We start from the raw sequence: 19916 nt of genomic DNA on the forward strand, positions 1-19916 counted from the left end.
TATATATATATGTGTGTTATATGGTGGAATTGTTTGTAATAAAGCAGCCCCTTACTGTATGGATGAATCCTGAGCTCCGTCCTCTTATTTTTATTTTTAAATCCGAGATAAGTCCACAACCCCACTTGATCTGACTGTGTACAGTCATGTCTGACTGTAGATTTCACCCTTAATATCATTCAGTATCACACAGGCTTGAATGATATTGAAGAGAGAGAGAAACAGAGAGACGGGGAGTGAGGAGTGAGTTTGCGTGCAGTTAATACACGCTTCCAAAAGACGGTATTTGCTCCACTATTTTTGCGTGTGGCAAATAGCGCTGGCCTTTGTGAATTAGACGGGTTTTGCAATGAGGCTTATTTGCATAGAAAGGAATGTATGAATATTATCTAATTTACATGCATGCAAATGGCACAGGCGCACCATGACACTATTTGCTTGGCAGGGCAGTTTGTGGCGCAATTCGCCCTTTGCGGGTGCTTTGTGAATTAGACGCTCTCTTTTTGTCTCATTTGCACCGGTTTAGCGGCCGCGAAAGCCGCGCAATCCTTTTGTGGATTTGGCCCCAAGTGTTTATGCATCCTGGACACTTTTAAACCCATTTAGGAACTGATCAGGATGACATCACAGATCAATATTTGTGATTACCAGAGCTCCGCTGCTCAGCAGGATCATGACGATGACAGATTAATATCTGATCAATAGTATTGATTACCAGCGCTCCGCTGCTCAGCAGGATCATGAAGATGATTGATCAGTATTATTGATTGATCAGTATTATTGATTGATCAGTATTATTGATTACCAGCGCTCCGCTGCTCAGCAGGATCATGAAGATGATGAACGTCTCAAAGTAATTGTGTTCTACGATGGTGAAGCAGGTTTTCCTCACGTTGAACCAGATCTTCCCTCGTCCCTCAGATGTGTCCACGTCCAGCCGAGGACAACGACGGTAGCACTCTGGAACAAACAAACAAACAAACAAACAAACAAACAAACAAACAAACAAACAAACAAACAAACAAACAAACAAACAAACAAACAAACAAACAAACAAACACCATTACTGTAGCACTCTGGAACACATCGTTAGGACTAAGAGCTCTCCCGACGGCTCTGATGAACGGCCCAAAAAATCATCTCCGATCGCGCTGTTTTCTTCACCGAGATCACAAGAAAATCAGAGCAGTGTCTCCTCTCCATCCCGTGTTGCTGTTTATTTATCTTTACTCCACCAACTCCAAATATTAAAGGTATTGTGACATAATTTCTAACATGCTTTTAACACTATTAAAAGTCTTGGCCAATATCCCTCAAATGTGTCTAAAAGGGTGTAACAAGAAAAACTTCACTCCAGTACTCCATGCCTGGCTTTGTTTATGACGGTGTTTTTTGCCTGTGAAAAACGCTTCCTTTTCCCCCTTTCCTGTCAATCATTGCCCCGCTCCTCCCTCCCGCCCCCCCCCCCCCCCCCCATCCTCCACCCCTCCTCTCCCCCAAACTCCCCCCCACAGCAGACAGTCGATCAAGGGTATGTGATTTTGTCTTGCACACCGTCCACGGGCTGAGCCTCGATCAGAAGGACTCCCCCGACCGACACCGGGCAAGCAGTCTTCTGTACGCCACATTTCCCACGCCCGCTGCTCGGACGGGGATTCGGCGCTGAGCTTTTCCCTCTTTGCTCGCCGCTAATGAGGGAATCATTGTTAGTTTCTTTTCCTCCGCTTAGTAATGTGCTTAAATTCAGCGGGTTGTCTCGTCTGATCTGAGGTCGTAGGCGGAAAAAAAAAGCAGAGCGCGGGTGGAGAGGAGAGACGTCTCTCCCTCCAGCCCGCGGCTCAGCGCTGATGGGCAGGGAGCTGGGTGGAGGGGGCGGTGATTTAGCGGGTCTATACGTAACGGTCCGCCACCAAACCAGACGCGCCGTTTTTGCATAATTATGGCTTACACTTATATAGCGCTTTCCAGCTGTACTCCTACAGCCCCAAAGCGCTTTACACTGCAAACATTCACCCACACACGCACACATTCACACACCGGTCGTCGGCGGAGCTGCCATAGACAACGGCGCTGGCCTGACAACCGGGAGCAACCGGGGGATTCAGTGTCTTGCCCAAGGACACTTTGGTGGACACAGGCGGAACTAGGGTTCGAACCACTGACCTTCAGGTTCATGGGCGAACGCTCTACCAACTGAGCCACCTTCCCCACATGAATGTTAAAAGTTTTTTTTTGGGTGTAATTGATGTCAAGACACCCAACAAAACACAAAAAATCAAGAAAAATTTGTTTTTCATGTCACAATCCCTTTAATCACTTTTCTAACAAACGGTGCTAACGCAGTTAAAACAGCAGGAGTCTCCGCCCCTTTAATGTGATTGGTTTAGAGTAAATCGTCCCCCACGTGTGAGCTCTTATGATTGGCTGAAACAAAGGAAGACATCTGATTGGTTGCAGATCCTTCCCGTTAAAAAAAAACTTATTTGTGGATCAAGTCACGTCAGGGGAGTCTCAAAAGTCTCAAAAGTCCCACGAAAATCCAGTGCAACTCACAGACAAAAAAACTTTTATAAATTAGGTTATATTTGTGTGTGCATCAAAAATACATTTGTATATCTTGTCCTACGCACGTGTGAATTGTTCTGAGCATTTGTGGATTTTGTCCTGTGCATTTGTGAAACGGTGTGTGCATTTGCGAATTATGAGACTGTTCTAGCTCCATATATTCGGGCCAATACAGTATAATAATAATAATAATAATTCATTTTATTTAACGGCGCCTTTCATGTCACCCAAGGTCACCTTACAGAATAAAAACAAAACAATACAATAAAGGAAATACAATAATAATAAAGTAGAAATTATAATACATACACACATACACAATATATAGTATAAGTATATATATAATATATACATATATATATATATAAGACCTGTATTGTTTGCCAAGTTAACATTGTTTTTCAACTTGTATGTTTCAACCATGTTGTTTCTTTCTGAGCAACATCACATGGGAGGCTGAGGCCTTCGTTAGCTTAATCAGAATTTAATATCGTCTTTATGGTCTTTAAACGTTTTTGAGATCTTTTAAAAGCGCTATATAAATAAAATTGATTATTAAGGCCCGAGCACTGACAGTGCGAAGGCCCTATTGTATCTGTAGAATTTTTTCTTTCTTTCTTTCTTTCTTTCTTTCTTTCTTTCTTTCTTTCTTTCTTTCTTTCTTTCTTTCTTTCTTTCTTTCTTTCTTTCTTTCTTTCTTTCTTTCTTTCTTTCTTTCTTTCTTTCTTTCTTTCTTTCTTTCTTCTGATGAAAGGAGTGTCTTTTTTCCCCTAAACGTGCCCCAAAAATCACAAATTTTGCACCAAGCCAGTACTGGTGATAAATGTGATATTTAATGGTTTGCATTAATGGGCATGGCCTAACGGCTCAACAGCGCCCCCTATAAAACTTTGTGCCTCAAGCCCCACGATACCGTTTGACATACATGCACGAAAATCGGTACACACCTGTATCATGTCACAACTTAAAGAAAAGTCTCTTGGCACCATGGCCCAAACCCAACAGGAAGTCGACCATTTTGAACATTTTTCTGAATTAATCGCGTAATTTTGGAGCAATTTATGCCATTCTTTCAGCAGTTAATTCAGCCCGAACCGTAACGTGCACCCAGGTGTGTCATACATCAAAATGTGTGTCTCCATCCTGCGACAACACGCATTACTTTTCTCTTTCAAAAGCGTTACCGTGGCGACACTAGACGCCAAAAAGCGCGCCCACCCTTCATGTGATTGATCGATATCTGATACTTCCTACTTTCTGCCATAACTTTTAAATGGTTTGATAAAGAGAGTCGTGGGTGATTTCATCCTCTAAATGTCCAGGTCTGAAGAATCTACATGAAGTCATACAAGCTTCCACTGCAGCCTGAACATGCACCAGGGTGGAGGACCGTGTAACGCCCGCCAATGTAATAATGCCCACAAACGTAATAAAAATATGCAGCTTTTAATGTAATAATCCTGCAAATGTAATACATTTTCCACAAACGTAATGGTCCAAATCCCATGCAGTATATTCCTAAATTGAGTATTCCAAAACGAATAATGCAAACTACAGATCACGTCATTGGCACCCCAGAATAGAGCTTTGCCACCGAGGTGGCAAAGCGCTCTCTGCTCTGTGCGCTCTGTGCGCTCTGTGCGCTCTGAATTTGGGCACACCATAGGTCTGGGTAATGTACTCGCAAATATCCAGTGTAACAGTCTTTGTGAGGAAATATCTATTCTTCTCTTTGCACCTCCAAAACAGACAAACAGTTGTTGCGTCTCTCATGAAGGTGAAGCTCCTAAACCCGAATCGTGATGAGATGAGGTCTCTCCTCCTCCTGCATTTGCACAAATTGATGAAACCAAAACAAACTAAGCAAATGTAATTCATTTGGTAGATAGAGTCCAGTTACTACAGAATAGCCTACAGTTCAGTTGAATGGCCTAACGTTACACTCCCCGAAAAAGTGTGGGGTCTGACACATCCACAGCATTAATTATGCAGGGCAGGCTGCGAGAGTGCGGATGGGTTTTATTATAATTTACACATTCATATATATACATACATATATATATACCAACAACCATTATTCATTGCATTATTACATTTGTGGGAAGTTATTACAACATTGAAAGTTGAAGATTTTCACTTCCCCACAAACGTAATAAATCTCTACAAACGTAATAGTTATTACATTTGTGGGAAATCGCGTGTTACGTTTGTAGTAGGCAGTGACTATTACGTTTGTGGAAAATGTATTACATTTACAGGATTATTACATTAAAAGCTGCATATTTTTATTACGTTTGTGGTTTATTACGTTTGTGGGCATTATTACATTGGCGGGCGTTACAGACCGTTCATCCGTTCATCCGTTAGCTGCTGCAGCTTTAATTATTATTATTATTAACATGTGAGTGTGTTTACTGTCACTGAAGCAGTTCTCAGGCGTGTTGGGGTCGTTTTCATCCTCGTCTTCCTCCTCGTGGACCGAAGGAAGCTTCTGAATGGTGCTGCAAACCGACGACTCGTCACCCTGAGACACAAAATATCAACTTTAAAACCAACCGACGGCTCCGGATAATTATCAAATTAAATCTACTGAACCTGAGAGAGCTGCTCTTCTTCATCGTCCTCCACTTCCTCGTCTTCGTTCTCCTCCGTCTCACAGTCGGACTCGGCCTCGGCGATGGGAACCTTCAGGGACGGGATGTTCTGGCCGTTGTTGCCGTAGTAACCGGTGGGTGTCGGCTGGTCCGAGGCAACGACACTCAGAACCAAAACCTCCTGACACTTGGTGTCTTCGTCAGATTTGACCTCTGAGGTGAATTCAGACGGATCAATAAGTCAGACATTGGTGTAAAAAAACAGCAACAAAAACACATCAGGCGTGTCCGAAATCGCATACTAATAATAATAATAACTAGAAAATTTCAGGACATTTTTATATTGGCATGCCCTACTGCCCATTCGACCCCTCTTGCTGCTTTGGTTTGGGGCTGTAGTGGTTGTGTTCGGGGTGGTTCTATTTAAGTTTGAGGTGTTTACAGTTGTATTGCATTCAGTCCCACAATGGGGAAATTCTATTTCTCTGCATTTAACCCATTTTTCTAGTTGAACTAGTAGCAGTGGTCGCTATGCAAAGGGCACGGCGCCCGGGGAGCAGTAAGTAAGTAAGTAAGTAAGTAAGTAAAATTTATTTATAGAGCGCTTTTTGTAGATACAATCACAAAGTGCTTTACATCAGGGATAAAATGCAGTAGAATATAAAACACACAATAGCACAACAACAGGTAACTTCACAGATGCCCAGGGAAACATCAACATCAGGGGAAAGCCTGTCATAAGAGATGTGTTTTAAGTTCTCTCTTAAAACTGTCAGTGGACTCAATGCTGCGTAAGGTCAGTGGAAGTGCATTCCAGAGGCGAGGGGCGCTGGCCTGGAAAGAGCAGTCACCTCGCGTTTTAAAATGGGTGCGGGGGACCATCAAGAGTTTTTGATCCGATGACCTTAATGAACGTGAGGGAGAGTAGGGTCTCAGCAGTTCAGCAATGTACACGGGAGCTTGATTATTTAGGGCTCTAAAAGTAAGTACTAAAATCTTAAAATGAATCCTAAAATTAACTGGTAGCCAATGTAAAGAGTATAAAATCGGGGTGATATGATCCCTTTTCCTTGTTCCAGTTACGATCCTTGCTGCCGCGTTCTGCACAGTCTGAAGGCGATTTACAGCCTTTTTGTTAAAACACATAAAAAGAGAGTTGCAATAATCAATGCGAGATGACACAAAGGCATGAATTATCATTTCAATTTCAGTTTTTGAGATCATAGACCTCAGTTTAGCAATATTCCGGAGATGATAAAAGCAATTCTTCACCAACTGTTTATAGTGGTGATCCAGGGACATGTCCTTGTCAAACACAACTCCTAGGTTACGTACGCTAGGTTGGACAGAGGGACCTAAATGACCTAAATGCTGTTTTATGAGGGGAATAGCAGTATCTGGGGCAATAATCAGTGTTTCCGTTTTAGCGGAGTTCAGTTGAAGGAGATTGTTATTTAGCCATTTTTTGATGGCAGTCAAGCAGGCTATTAAGTTATCTAATTTGTGTAGCTCTGTCTGCTTGAAAGAGCAGTAGAGCTGAATATCATCAGCATATAGATGATAAGAAACATCACTGAAATCACTGATAATCTGTCCAATAGGGGTCATGTAAAGTAAAAAGAGTAAAGGGCCAAGGACTGATCCCTGTGGGACCCCACAGGCTAGCTCTGTCGGGTCAGATAGGAACTCATTGACATGGACCAAAAAACTCCTGTCAGTCAAGTAGGACCGGAACCAATTTAAGACGGTACCAGAAATCCCAAAAGTGTCTCTGAGTCTATCTAGTAAGATTTTATGATCCACCGTGTCAAATGCAGCGGTGAGATCTAAGAGTACCAGAACTGTAAATTGACCAGAGTCTGCTGCCATCAGGACATCGCTTGAAACTCGAGTTAGAGCAGTCTCAGTGGAGTGCTTTTTCCGAAAGCCTGATTGGAAGGTGTCAAAAATAAGATTTGCATCCAGGAAGGCATTTAATTGTTCAGCTACTACCTTTTCCAGGATTTTAGCTAGAAAAGGGAGCTTTGAAATGGGCCTATAATTTTTTAAATCAGCAGGATCCAAGTTTGGTTTCTTTAATTTAGGTTCCACTGCTGCCTGTTTAAAGGAGACTGGGACAACACCAGTTTGGAGAGATTGATTTATAATCTCTACAATGCAGGGGCCGATAGAGCTAACAGTTTTAAGGTACAGTGATGTCGGGAGTATGTCCAGCGGGCTGGAGGACGGTGTCATGGTGGCAATGAGCGCACTGATGTCTGGCAGTGAGACCAAAGAAAACAAGGACCATTTACATTGAGGAAGCAGAGAAGTACAGGGATTTAAAACAGTTTGAGGAATATTGGCCCTGATGTCATTAACTTTGTTTACCATAAAACTGGCAAAAACATTACAATCAGTTGCGGAAGAGACTGAGGCCACTGGGACATCAGGGGATGTAATAGAGCTGATGGTATCAAACAGAAATTTAGGATTTCTCTTATTACGAGAAATAAGTTGGGCAAAGTAAGCAGCTCTAGCGTTTTTTAACAGATTGTTTAAAGCAAATCTCAGATCCTTGAGGTACAGCCTGTGGACCTCAAGCTTCGATGCTTTCCACATCCGCTCTGCCTTGCGGCAGCTTAAGGGTTAAGGGCCTTGCTCAGGGGCCCAAGGTGGTTGCCTTTTGGTTGCAATCCAGGGGGCTTGAACCCGGGTCCTCCAGACGGACTGACACATGAGGGATTTGGTCATTTATTTTAATTTATTTGGTGAAACGTTTATTTATTTGAATGATCGGTAATATTTGTAGCTTAATAAAACGGTTTAAGAAACTATCTCTGGACTTTGATTGTTTGAAACAAATGTATTTCCTGTTTGTTACTGTAGCATAGCCTAGCGGAGCTGAGCGGACTAGAATATCTCCCGTTGCTAAGTCGTATCTCAGGTCCGTCCTAGTTCCTGGAGAATCAACACTGTGTCCATTACGGAGCTGATGGGACGGTAGTGATTGTTCCAGGTATTAGTCAGACCCTCAGGTAGTGATTGTTCCAGGTATTAGTCAGACCCTCAAGTAGTGATTGTTCCAGGTATTAGTCAGACCCTCAGGTAGTGATTGTTCCAGGTATTAGTCAGACCCTATGGGACGGTAGTGATTGTTCCAGGTATTAGTCAGACCCTCAGGTAGTGATTGTTCCAGGTATTAGTCAGATCCTCAGGTGTTAAAAACTACCAGGTTCTTATGGGACGGTAGTGATTGTTCCAGGTATTAGTCAGACCCGTTCCCACCCTTGTTCTCCAGGTCCAGGCTGGTCTTCTTCCCCAGCAGGGTCCAGATCTGCTGCAGGATCCAGGATCTGGTCCAGGCCAAGCCCCGGTTGATCCGGTTTATGGCGATCTGGAGGTTGTTTTCTCCATCTTCCTCTGGAGCCGCCAAGTTATCACCGCTGAAGGAGCTGAGGAGCAGCGCCAGGAACAGGTTCAGGACCTGGAACGAGAACGGGAACAGGTTCAGGACCTGAACGAGACCAGGAACAGGTTCAGGACCTGAACGAGACCAGGAACTGGTTCAGGACCTGAAAACAGGACCAGGAACAGGTTCAGGACCTGAACGAGACCAGGAACTGGTTCAGGACCTGAAAACAGGACCAGGAACAGGTTCAGGACCTGAAACGAGACCAGGAACAGGTTCAGGACCTGAAACGAGACCAGGAACAGGTTCAGGACCTGAACGAGACCAGGAACTGGTTCAGGACCTGAAACGAGACCAGGAACAGGTTCAGGACCTGAACGAGACCAGGAACTGGTTCAGGACCTGAAACGAGACCGGGAACAGGTTCAGGACCTGAAACGAGACCAGGAACAGGTTCAGGACCTGAAAACAGGACCAGGAACAGGTTCAGGACCTGGAACGAGACCGGGAACAGGTTCAAGACCTGAAACGAGACCAGGAACAGGTTCAGGACCTGAAAACAAGACCAGGAACAGGTTCAGGACCTGAAAACAAGACCAGGAACAGGTTCAGGACCAGGAACAGGTTCAGGACCTGGAACAGATTCAGGACCTGAAACGAGACCGGGAACAGGTTCAGGACCAGGAACAGGTTCAGGACTAGGAACGAGACCGGGAACAGGTTCAGGATCTAAGTCAAGAACCGTGTGAACCGTTACTCACCACCAGGTTAGGGTTAGGGTTACTGAACCGTTACTCACCACCATGTTAGGATTAGGGTTACTGTTTGTGAGATTAATCAAAGTTTGGAACAGGTTTGTCCTTATGAAACTATGAAGAATCAGAATCAGAATTAGAAAACTGCCTGTTTATCCTCATGACATGCTTTGACATACTCAGGAGGTTAAAACTGAAGGTTGGCCTGCTGACTTCCTGGTTGGTCAATGAACCATTGTCTTTAGGTGCATCTGTTTCAAGACCCCTATCACATGTTAAAAGATGAGGGCAGCCCTTCCTGTGTTCCGTCAGGGTTTTGGGCTGTCCCACAAATACCCCATTGTGTCTTCGGACACATCTGTTCAGAGTTTCTGTTTTAGTTCCGGGAGGCATTTGACCCCTTTTGACCTTTTGTGTTTTTTAAAGCTTAAGTTTCACATGTGTGGCTTCTTAAACCTCGATGTGTGACCATCTGTTTTTGTCCATTGTCCATCTATACATTGACAGTCTAAATATGGTCATTTCCTGTTTCCCATTCTCAAATAAAAAGCGTCCTGCAGAAGCAGCAAGTTGGGAGAAGAGCTTGGGAGTTCTCTATGAGGGCCAGTGTGCCCTGCACTCCTCAGCTCTCTTCCCCAGCTTCTGCAGAAGCGCCTTGAAAATAATTTCTAACAGTCTCTGTGTCTTTTCCTAAGTTATTAATTTATGTTGATGATTTAGGAACCTAACACTGTTTCTGAACCGTTACTCACCACCAGGTTAGGATTAGGGTTACTGTTTCTGAACCGTTACTCACCACCAGGTTAGGATTAGGGTTACTGTTACTGAACCGTTACTCACCACCAGGTTCCCGATCACCATCACCATCATGAAGACGATCAGACACATGGCCGGTCCAGAAACCTCCATGCAGTCCCACATGTTCTCGATCCACTCGCCGCACAGGACCCTGAAGATGATGAGGAAGGCGTGGAAGAAGTCGTTCATGTGCCAGCGAGGAAGCTCGCAGTCCGACGAGATGCGACACACGCAGTCTTTGTAGTTCTTCCCGAACAGCTGCATGCCCACCACGGCGAAGATGAAGACGATGATGGCGAGGACCAGAGTCAGGTTCCCCAGAGCTCCCACCGAGTTCCCGATGATCTTTATCAGCATGTTGAGGGTCGGCCACGACTTGGCCAGCTTAAACACTCGCATCTGGAACCGGAACAGGTGACAGGTTTGGGTTAAACACTCGCATCTGGAGAGACGACAGGTGAAAGGTTTGGGTTAAACACTCGCATCTGGAGAGACGACATGTGACAGGTTTGGGTTAAACACTCGCATCTGGAACCGGAACAGGTGACAGGTTTGGGTTAAACACTCGCATCTGGAGAGACGACAGGTGACAGGTTTGGGTTAGGAGGAACAGGTTAAAGGTTTGAGTTAAACATTCGCATCTGGAACCGGAACAGGTGAAAGGTTTGGGTTAGGAGGATCAGGTGAAAGGTTTGGGTTAGGGGGAACAGGCAAATAAAAAAAATAAAAAAATAAAAGAATGAAAACAGGTTGGAAGGAGCTTGTGAATGGATCGATAGACAAAAAGACAAATCTGAAAAACATTTACAGCAAAAATAGGGAGGATAGTAGTCTAGAAAGTCTGGTATTAAAATATTATATTATAATAACTAGTATTATTAGTATTAAGTCTAGTATTATATTCTAGTATTATTACCCACCAATCGGAAGGAGCGCAGCACAGACAGACCCTGGACGTCGGCCAATCCCAGCTCCACCAGACTCATGGTGACGATGATGCTGTCGAAGATGTTCCAGCCCACCTGCAACAGAGACACCTGGTTACCCCTGGTTACCCCTGGTTACCCCTGGTTACCTGGTTACCCCTGGATTAAACAAACCCTCTGATAGTAATCTTTCCAAAGGACCAGATTTGTCAGCCCCAAATGTGAGATATATGATAGTTAACTATGGGGAAGAATCCATATCTCAGTTGGATCTGTGGGTCAGACAACTTAAATTTCCAAAAACAGGAAGCCTGAGCATTAAACAGAGAGGCTTTGCAGGTGAGACTTCAGATGACTGAGGACCAGTTGTCACTCACAAAAAAGAAAAAGAAAAAACAAATTGAGATAGATTGGAAAGCCTCGAAATGTGGCTGAGCGAAGCGAAACGGAGGCAGACACCCAAACAGACCGTGCCCCAGTGTGTGAAGCTGGACCGGATAAGATTATAAAGTAATTTATTAAAAAAACTTGGAATTGGGTATTGTGTCAGGAGAGATTATTCATGACGTGTGGGTAAACACCCCACTGCATTTGTAGCTGCTTGCCCGTAATCAGTGTCCTCTCAGACGTGATTATTAATGAATAAAGAACTTCCAGTTACGTGAACACAATTATAAAATTAATAGGTGTCAGTAATTTTACTCATGCCGAACTGATAGTGAGTTAAAGGCTTCATTCACAGTTAATTAATAATGAGGTAAACATGTTGCTGCCTAAACAAATTACTGTGTGTAAATGTGATGCTCACACTAACAAATCTGATCTTATCTTTCAAGGGAAATGCTCGAGCAGAAGCAGCTGCAAAAAACTGCGTCAAAGCAACCTTTATCTCTCAAGATACAGGCTGTTTTCCCTACTCCTTCCTTCCTCGGGTTAGGGTTGAGATTGCTGACCTGCAGTTAAGGGCTACATAGCGCATCATGTGAGAAACAGTTCTGGAAAAATGCAGACTGCAGGGTAATTGACAGTGTGTCTACCCAGGACTTTTCTTTCTTTTCCCTCACTACGCTAGATTGACACACGGATTGGACCATGTGTCTAAGGGGGGGATGGTGAGTGAAATACGAAGACACTGGTTCACGAGGTGATCTGTTCAACAAAACAATGTGGGGAGGGGGTTAAAGGTGCCACAGGCAGCTCACCCTCCACCAGACAGACCGTTCCAGCATTCGCAGATGGATTTCATTGAACTTACACCCAGTGAAGGCAAAAAGTTTGTTTTGATTATTTATCTTTATTTATTTGCATGTTTTCTAAATGGATTGAAGCTTTCCCCACAACAAAACAGGACTCCGCTGCAGTGGTAAAGGCTTTGATGCACCTGATAATTCCCAGATGGGGAGTTCCAGCAAACATCAGCTCAGACAATGGCACTCCTTTTGTGAGTGCTGCACTGAAACAGGTTGGTGAGTATATGGGCACTGATATAAGACAACATTGCTCCTACCAGGATACCAGGTAACCAAGTATCATAGTTACCTGGTTACCTGGTTACATGGTTAAGAGAAGGTCTTACCTGGAAGTAGTTATACGGGTCCATGGCCAGAAGCTTCAGGACCATTTCAGCCGTGAAGATCCCTGTGAAAACCTGCAGGAAGACAGGAAGTAAAAAACATCAACATTTTCTTAGATACAAAACAACACATACCAACATACAAAACACACAAAAACAGTATTATTATCTGAATTACGTCACTTCTCTTCATTACTGACCAGATTCCCGACAGTCAGAACCTCCTCGAACTCCTCGGTCATCGGGTAATGTTCCATGGCCATGAAGACGGTGTTGAGGACGATACAGATGGTGATGGCCAGGTCGACGAACGGGTCCATGACGACGATGAAGAGCACTTTCTTCAGCCGAATCCAGCAGCCGCAACAGTCCCACTTCAGGAAGACGTTAGCGAAGGAATACCAGCAGGGACAACATGGCCGCCGGTCCTCCTCCAGGTCTGGAAAACAACATTACGATGTTTCTACACGCGTTAGAGGGAGGAGAGGAGGACCAGCAGGGACAACATGGTCCTCCTCCAGGTCTGGAAAACAACATTACTGATGTTTCTATAGCGTTAGAGGGAGGAGAGGAGGACCAGCAGGGACAACATGGTCCTCCTCCAGGTCTGGAAAACAACATTACGATGTTTCTACACGCGTTAGAGGGAGGTGAGGAGGACCAGCAGGGACAACATGGTCCTCCTCCAGGTCTGGAAAACAACATTACTGATGTTTCTACACGCGTTACTGATGTTTAATGATGTTTAGTGATGTTTACCTTCCATAGCTGTGGGGTCGTGGATCTCCTCGTTTCCTTTCTCAATCAGAGCCATCTTGCTGATCTCCTGCTGCGGAGAAACAAACGTTCAGACCCGAGTTTAAATAAGTTTAAATAAGTTTAAACAAGTTTAAACAAGTTTAAACAAGTTTGAATAAGTTTAAATATGAAACTTCCTCTCTCCGTTTCTTCAGCAGCTCCATGATCTCGGCGTACTAAACTAGTTTAAACTAGTTTAACCTAGGTATAATCAGTATAAATACCTCCTCTCGTCGTTTCTTCAGCAGCTCCATGATCTCTGCTTACTAAACTAGTTTAAACTAGTTTAAATCAGTTATAATCAGTTTAAACTAGTTTAAACTAGTTTAAACTAGTTCTAATCAGTATAAATACCTCCTCTCGTCGTTTCTTCAGCAGCTCCATGATCTCGGCGTACTCCTCCTCCTTCTGCTTGGCCTCGGCGATGGACGCCTCGTTCTGCTCGGCGTAGGCCATGGCCACCACGGCCAGGATCAGGTTGATCAGGTAGAAGGAGCCCAGGAAGATGATGAAGACGAAGAAGATCATGTAGGTTTTACCGGCCGCTCTTAACGTCTGGGGGGAAACAGGTTAGAGTTAGAGACCAGAACCAGACCAGAACCAGACCAGAACCAGACCAGAACCAGACCAGAACCAGACCAGAACCAGACCAGAACCAGAACCAGACCAGAACCAGACCAGAACCAGACCAGAACCAGAACCAGACCAGAACCAGACCAGAACCAGACCCATCTGACCCGTCTAACCCTAACCCAGGAAGATCATGTAGGTTTTACCGGCCGCTCTTAACACATTCACTGCCATTGACGCCGATTGGCGTCAATTATGCTGGCGCAACTTGTCAGTAAATATCAGGCCAGTAGATGGCAGCAAAGACAACAGAGAGACGACACAGAGAAATACCGGCAGCTTCTTTTTTTTTTTCTTTCTTTTTTTTGGTCCAAACCTTGTGTTTTCGCTGAAACCACCCTATGTTCTACTGCTGATATCTACAGAACAGAAAATGATGAACACAAACTTTTTTCCCTGATGTTCACGAGAGTTTAAAGTTTATTGACATAGTTTCAATGTTTATTTACTCCTAAAACTCAATATTCTGTGGGTCTTTGAAAATCACCAAAATGCCCACAAACTCTGGCAGTATGAAACTCTCTGCTCTGAAAATGGCTGGCAGTCAATGAGTTAAAGCAGCACAACGTAACTTTCAGCTTTTCTGAGTTTGGCGGCATCTTTTGGACAAAAGCGGTAGTGTTTTACCAGAAAGAACACTACGTTTCCCATGAGCACCAGCGCGTACTGCCGGAACACTCCTGTCCCGTCGCTGCATTTGTTTTGGAGGAGACGGGACGCTTTTCTGTTTCACCAAGTGAACAGACAGAACGCAAAAAAAAAGATGTTAAACTGCTGGAAAGGAACTGGAATTTACCGGAATACCTTAAACAAGGAAGCCAGGGAGTGGTATATGGAGAAAATAATGTTAATTATTATTAATTATAATAATAATTAATCCCTACTAAGAGCCATGTGTTTCAATAAATTTGGCTCCGAGGCGTGAGCAATATTTTTGTTTTCCTCGTGAGATTATTTTTTTCCTCTGCAGCTACAAATAAGAGTTAATATTTTTTCCTCAACAAACTAGTTTTATCTGAAGATTGGGGTTAATTGCACCGCAGAGAGCTGGCCAGCAACTGCGTTTAGCTGGAGAAGTGGGGAATAAAACCCGTGTTTTGATCCGACCCGGTCTGCGTGAGTGTTTGTGGTTTAAGGCTGTTTATGGTTCTGCGTTAAATCGACGCAGAGCCTACGGCGTAGAGGACGCGGCGACACGCACCGTACGTTGCGTGTCGCCACGTACCCTACGCCGTAAGTCTGCGTCGATTTAACGCAGAACCATAATTCAGGCTTTACTGTGTGTTTGGTCGTTACAGCCGCGATCCAAAGCGAGCCGACGGCTCTTTCACTCTTTTACTTTGTTATATCAGATACTTGGCCTCCGTGGTTCTGCCTCCGAGCAGGAAACCGTTGAAAAGTTAAACCATTAGGATCTTTTCCCCACGTCTGTTATGTGGAGCTGCTGCAGCCACAACACAGCAACAGCTTCTGCGGAGCTCTGAGCTCCAAGCCCCGCCCATTTTCGTCTCGACTGCGAATGGGGAAGGAGGGGGAAGTGACGTATGCCGTAAAGCAGTCAAAGTCGTAACGATTTGTAGTTTTTTAGTGTGGCAGGGTTCCTACCATGCTCCTCAAAGTTACATAGTGCCAGTGAAGGTGATACAGACCCCTCAGATCATGACAGAGGTTCATTAAACCTGTTGGAAGTTGATGTTCCATCACAATGACTCTGGAAATATGATATTAAGGTGGAAAAGTTACGTAGTGTCGCTTTAATGTCTGGGGGGAACCAGGACACAGACTGGTCAGACTGGTTAGGGTTAATTCAATTCAATTCAATTTTATTTATATAGCGTCTAATACAACAGAGTTGTCTCTAGACGCTTTACAGAGACCCATACCCAGAACATGACCCCCGAGCAGTTATTACATAAACAATGGCAGGTAAAAACTCCCCTAGTGGGAGAAAAACCTTAAGCCAAACAGTGGCAAGGAAAAACTCCCCTTTAGGAGGGAGAAACCTTGAGCAGGACCAGGCTCATCAGGGGGTTACTGTTTTTTTTTTCTATTTTCCTGTTTATAAATCTAACCCTAACCCTAAATCCGCTGTGACGGTCCAATCATGTAAGTGGAAACCGTTAAACACCAGCAAAGTCCTGAGTCATGAGTCTGAACAGAGCCAGGAACGCCCAGTCATGTTAGAGGGAACTAGCAGAGACGTTACTGACCATTTGGAAGAGGTTTTCCCAGAAGTCCTGAGTCATGAGTCGGAACAGAAACGCCCAGTCGTGTTAGAGGAACCAGCAGAGACGTTACTGACCATTTGGAAGAGGTTTTCCCAGAAGTCCTGAGTCATGAGTCGGAACAGAGCCAGGAACGCCCAACCAAACGTGTCGTAGTTGGTGTAGCCATAGTTGGGGTTTCTCCCCGCCTTCATGCAGACGTAGCCGTACGGACAGACCCTGAACACACCACCATCGTTTACTACGATCGTTAACATCGTCATCATCAACATCAACATTGCAATTATCGCCATGACTATTACCGTATCGGCCCGAATATCAGACGTGTTTGTTTTATTGAAATCAGACGGTGTTGGTCGTCTAGACATTACACCATCACACCACTAGATGGCGCCAGATATCTGTAAATGCTGAACTGAACTGCCCAGGAGAAAGAAGAATCAGGGAGGAGAAAATATATTTGAGAGAGGAAGGTTTGTTTTTTATTGTGCACTTCGAGAAAAAAGTCAAAATGTCAAGATTAATACAGTTTCAAGAATAAAGTTGAAATTTCGTGAATAAAGTCGAAATTTTGCCTTTTTCTCAACATTTCAACTTTATTCTCAAAATTGTACTTCAACATTAATCTCAACATTTCGACTTTTTTCTCAACATTTCAACTTTATTCGCGGAATTTTGACTTTTTTCTCAACATTTCGACTTCTTTCTCGAAACTGTATTTTAATATTAATCTCGACATTTCGACTTTTTCTCAAAGTGCATGATGAAAAAAAATCTTCCTCCTCTAAAATATTATTTTTATTTTTCCCCTGCCTGGTCCTAATATTCTTCCGTACAAAGCCAACCCCTGTCACGAAGAATAAAAATAAAAATAGCTGTAACACGAAGAATACAAATAAAAATAGCTGTAACACGAAGAATACAAATAAAAATAGCTGTAAGAAAGAAAAGAGAATAAAATAAGAGAAGAGATAACAGAAACGTAGAAACATAGTTTCTCCAATTTGTAGAAAAGTGGGTGGAAGATCGGCAGGTGAACCGGCAGCTGAGGAGAAGTTAGGATGCAAACTTCAACATGATGGTTTAATGTGGCAAAATAACAGGCTTTTTCTCTCCAATATATTGTTATAATCATTTGTTTCAGATGTACTGTCATTATTTTCTGTATAAAAATTTAATTTGGTGTTCAAAAAGTCTTTGTTCAAACTTGAGTCTTGAAAAAGAGGATCGTCTTATAATCAAGTCGTCTTATAATCAGGTCGTCTTATATTCAGGTCGTCTAATAATCAGGTCGTCTTATATTCAGGTCGTCTAATAATCAGGTCGTCTTATAATCAGGTCGTCTTATATTCAGGTCGTCTAATAATCAGGTCGTCTTATATTCAGGTCGTCTAATAATCAGGTCGTCTTATATTCGGGCCGATACAGTAATATATCGCCATGATTGATTGATTATTGGACTTTACCCGGCGTCAGAGCTGTTCCCACACAGCAGCGGATCGATCGTTCCAGGAAGGTAGTAATAGTTTTCTGTCGGACAGACGGACGGAAAGAAAAGGCAGGTGAGCATAAAAAACTGTGGTTTGAGTTTTTGGGTAAAAGATAAAGATGATGAAGAGTTTGAGATTGTCCTACCCGGGTTGTTGATGTGCTGATGGAAGTCAAAGTGGACGTCGGTGTCGTTGTCATGCCAACCGGTGGAGTTGTCATGCCAACCGGTGGAGTTGAACATGGACCGGACACATTTCTGTTTGAGGTTCCCCATGAAAAGCTGCAGACCAATCAGAGCGAAGACGCTGAGGCAGAACACGGTCAGGATCATGACGTCGGCTAGCTTCTTCACGGACTGGATCAGAGCGCCCACGATCGTCTTCAGACCTGGGGACAAGGCGGTGTTTGAAGGCTAGCCAACCAATCGGGAGAGTTAGCATTGAACACTGGCCAACCAATCAGGAGAGTTAGCATTGAAGACTGTCCAACCAATCAGGGGAGTTAGCATTGGACGGACGGACGGACGGACGGACGGACGGACGGACGGACGGACGGACGGACGGACGGACGGACGGACGCACGCACGCACTCACTCACTCACTCACTCACTCACTCACTCACTCACTCACTCACTCACTCACTCACTCACTCACTCACTCACTCACTCACTCACTCACTCACTCACTCACTCACTCACTCACTCACTCACTATGTGATTTCTTGCTTGTGTTGTTCTCTCAGGTGTAAGTTTAGACTTTCCTCCTTGAGGAGTGATCAGCAGCAGCTTCTGTTCACCAGACAGGGTGGGGCTTCTCCGGCCTGATACCCCCCCATCTGGTACCCCGGCTGGCCAGAGGGGGCAGTAGAACCAGATCCTCCCACCAGAGGGGGCAGTAGAACCAGATCCTCCCACCAGAGGGGGCAGTAGAACCAGATCCTCCCACCAGAGGGGGCAGTAGAACCAGATCCTCCCACCAGAGGGGGCAGTGTAGATCATGGTTTTGTGAGGTGATGAAGCATTCCAACTGCACGTGGCCCCTGCAGGGACAACGATGCCTTGCCCCAGTCCTACCTCCTGCAGGGCTTTGAACTAGGACCCAACACCTTTGTGTTAGCTCCAAACTTCCTACCCCGATGTAGAAGATGACACCTTGGAAGTTGGTTCAAACAGACTCGGAACACTAGAGCACCCCATGGGGTGATTTAGAAGTCTGTGACAGTCATGCCAAATGTCTGATAATGACATTTGGCCACATATCATATCTGACTGTAAATTACTTTTGTCTCTCACTCGACTTGTTTATTCCTGCCTTTTGTTCGTTAAACTTCTTGTATAAAAACCTTGTTACAAAATCACTCGAGGTCGGCACACCAACTCAGACACGATCTGTGTAGGTTCGCCCACCGCCGGCTTGCTGAATAAAAACTCACTATACCACAAAGCGGACTTCTGAAATGGTTTGATAAATTCCTCAACAGAGGGTAGCATTAGCTACTCAAGGGAACACGGGGAGAACAAACTCCACACAGAAAGATCCAGAAACCTGATACAGAATACTTCCCCAACGTATAAACCTATAACACACACACACACACACACACACACACACACACACACACACACACACACACACACACACACACACACACACACTGACCCGGGATGACCGTGATCGTCTTCAAGGCTCGTAGAACTCTGAACGTCCTCAGCGCAGAAACGTTTCCCAAATCTACGAACTCTGTCAGATATCTGCAAGAAAAGATAGAAATTGTGAAAATGATTGTGAAATAAAAAGATATAAAAAAAAAGATAATAATACATTCAAATGAAAACATTACAACAATGCCATGTGTTAGTTTCTTACGCCATGCTGATGACCATGATAATAATAATAATAATAATAATAATAATAATAATAATAATAATAATAATAATAATAATAATAATAATAATAATGATAATAATAATAATAATAATAATAATAATAATAATAATAATAATTATAATAGTTTCTTACACCATGCTGATGACCATGATAATAATAATGATAATAATACTACTAATACTAATAATAATAATACTAATACTAATAATAATAATAATAATAATAATAATAATAATAATAATAATAATAATAATAATAATAATAATAGTTTCTTACGCCATGCT

At 43.7% G+C, this 19916-nt stretch overlaps 1 protein-coding gene across 1 annotated transcript in view; it reads right to left on the minus strand.

The window, feature by feature from the left end:
• scn4ab (sodium channel, voltage-gated, type IV, alpha, b) overlaps positions 1–19916 on the minus strand; it is a 61022-nt gene that overhangs the window by 15762 nt on the left and 25344 nt on the right. The window contains exons 7-20 of the mRNA XM_061712547.1: positions 19405–19496; positions 17891–18133; positions 17722–17785; positions 16333–16474; positions 13755–13955; positions 13362–13431; positions 12803–13041; positions 12606–12677; positions 11024–11125; positions 10146–10502; positions 8427–8625; positions 5161–5372; positions 4981–5089; positions 806–960 (exon numbers count right to left, since the gene is read on the minus strand). Of these exons, the coding sequence (XP_061568531.1) occupies positions 806–960; positions 4981–5089; positions 5161–5372; positions 8427–8625; positions 10146–10502; positions 11024–11125; positions 12606–12677; positions 12803–13041; positions 13362–13431; positions 13755–13955; positions 16333–16474; positions 17722–17785; positions 17891–18133; positions 19405–19496 (2257 nt within the window). The remainder of the gene's footprint in view (positions 1–805; positions 961–4980; positions 5090–5160; positions 5373–8426; positions 8626–10145; positions 10503–11023; positions 11126–12605; positions 12678–12802; positions 13042–13361; positions 13432–13754; positions 13956–16332; positions 16475–17721; positions 17786–17890; positions 18134–19404; positions 19497–19916) is intronic.

This window comes from Cololabis saira, chromosome 21, assembly GCF_033807715.1.
Source record: "Cololabis saira isolate AMF1-May2022 chromosome 21, fColSai1.1, whole genome shotgun sequence".
Taxonomy (NCBI): domain Eukaryota; kingdom Metazoa; phylum Chordata; class Actinopteri; order Beloniformes; family Belonidae; genus Cololabis; species Cololabis saira.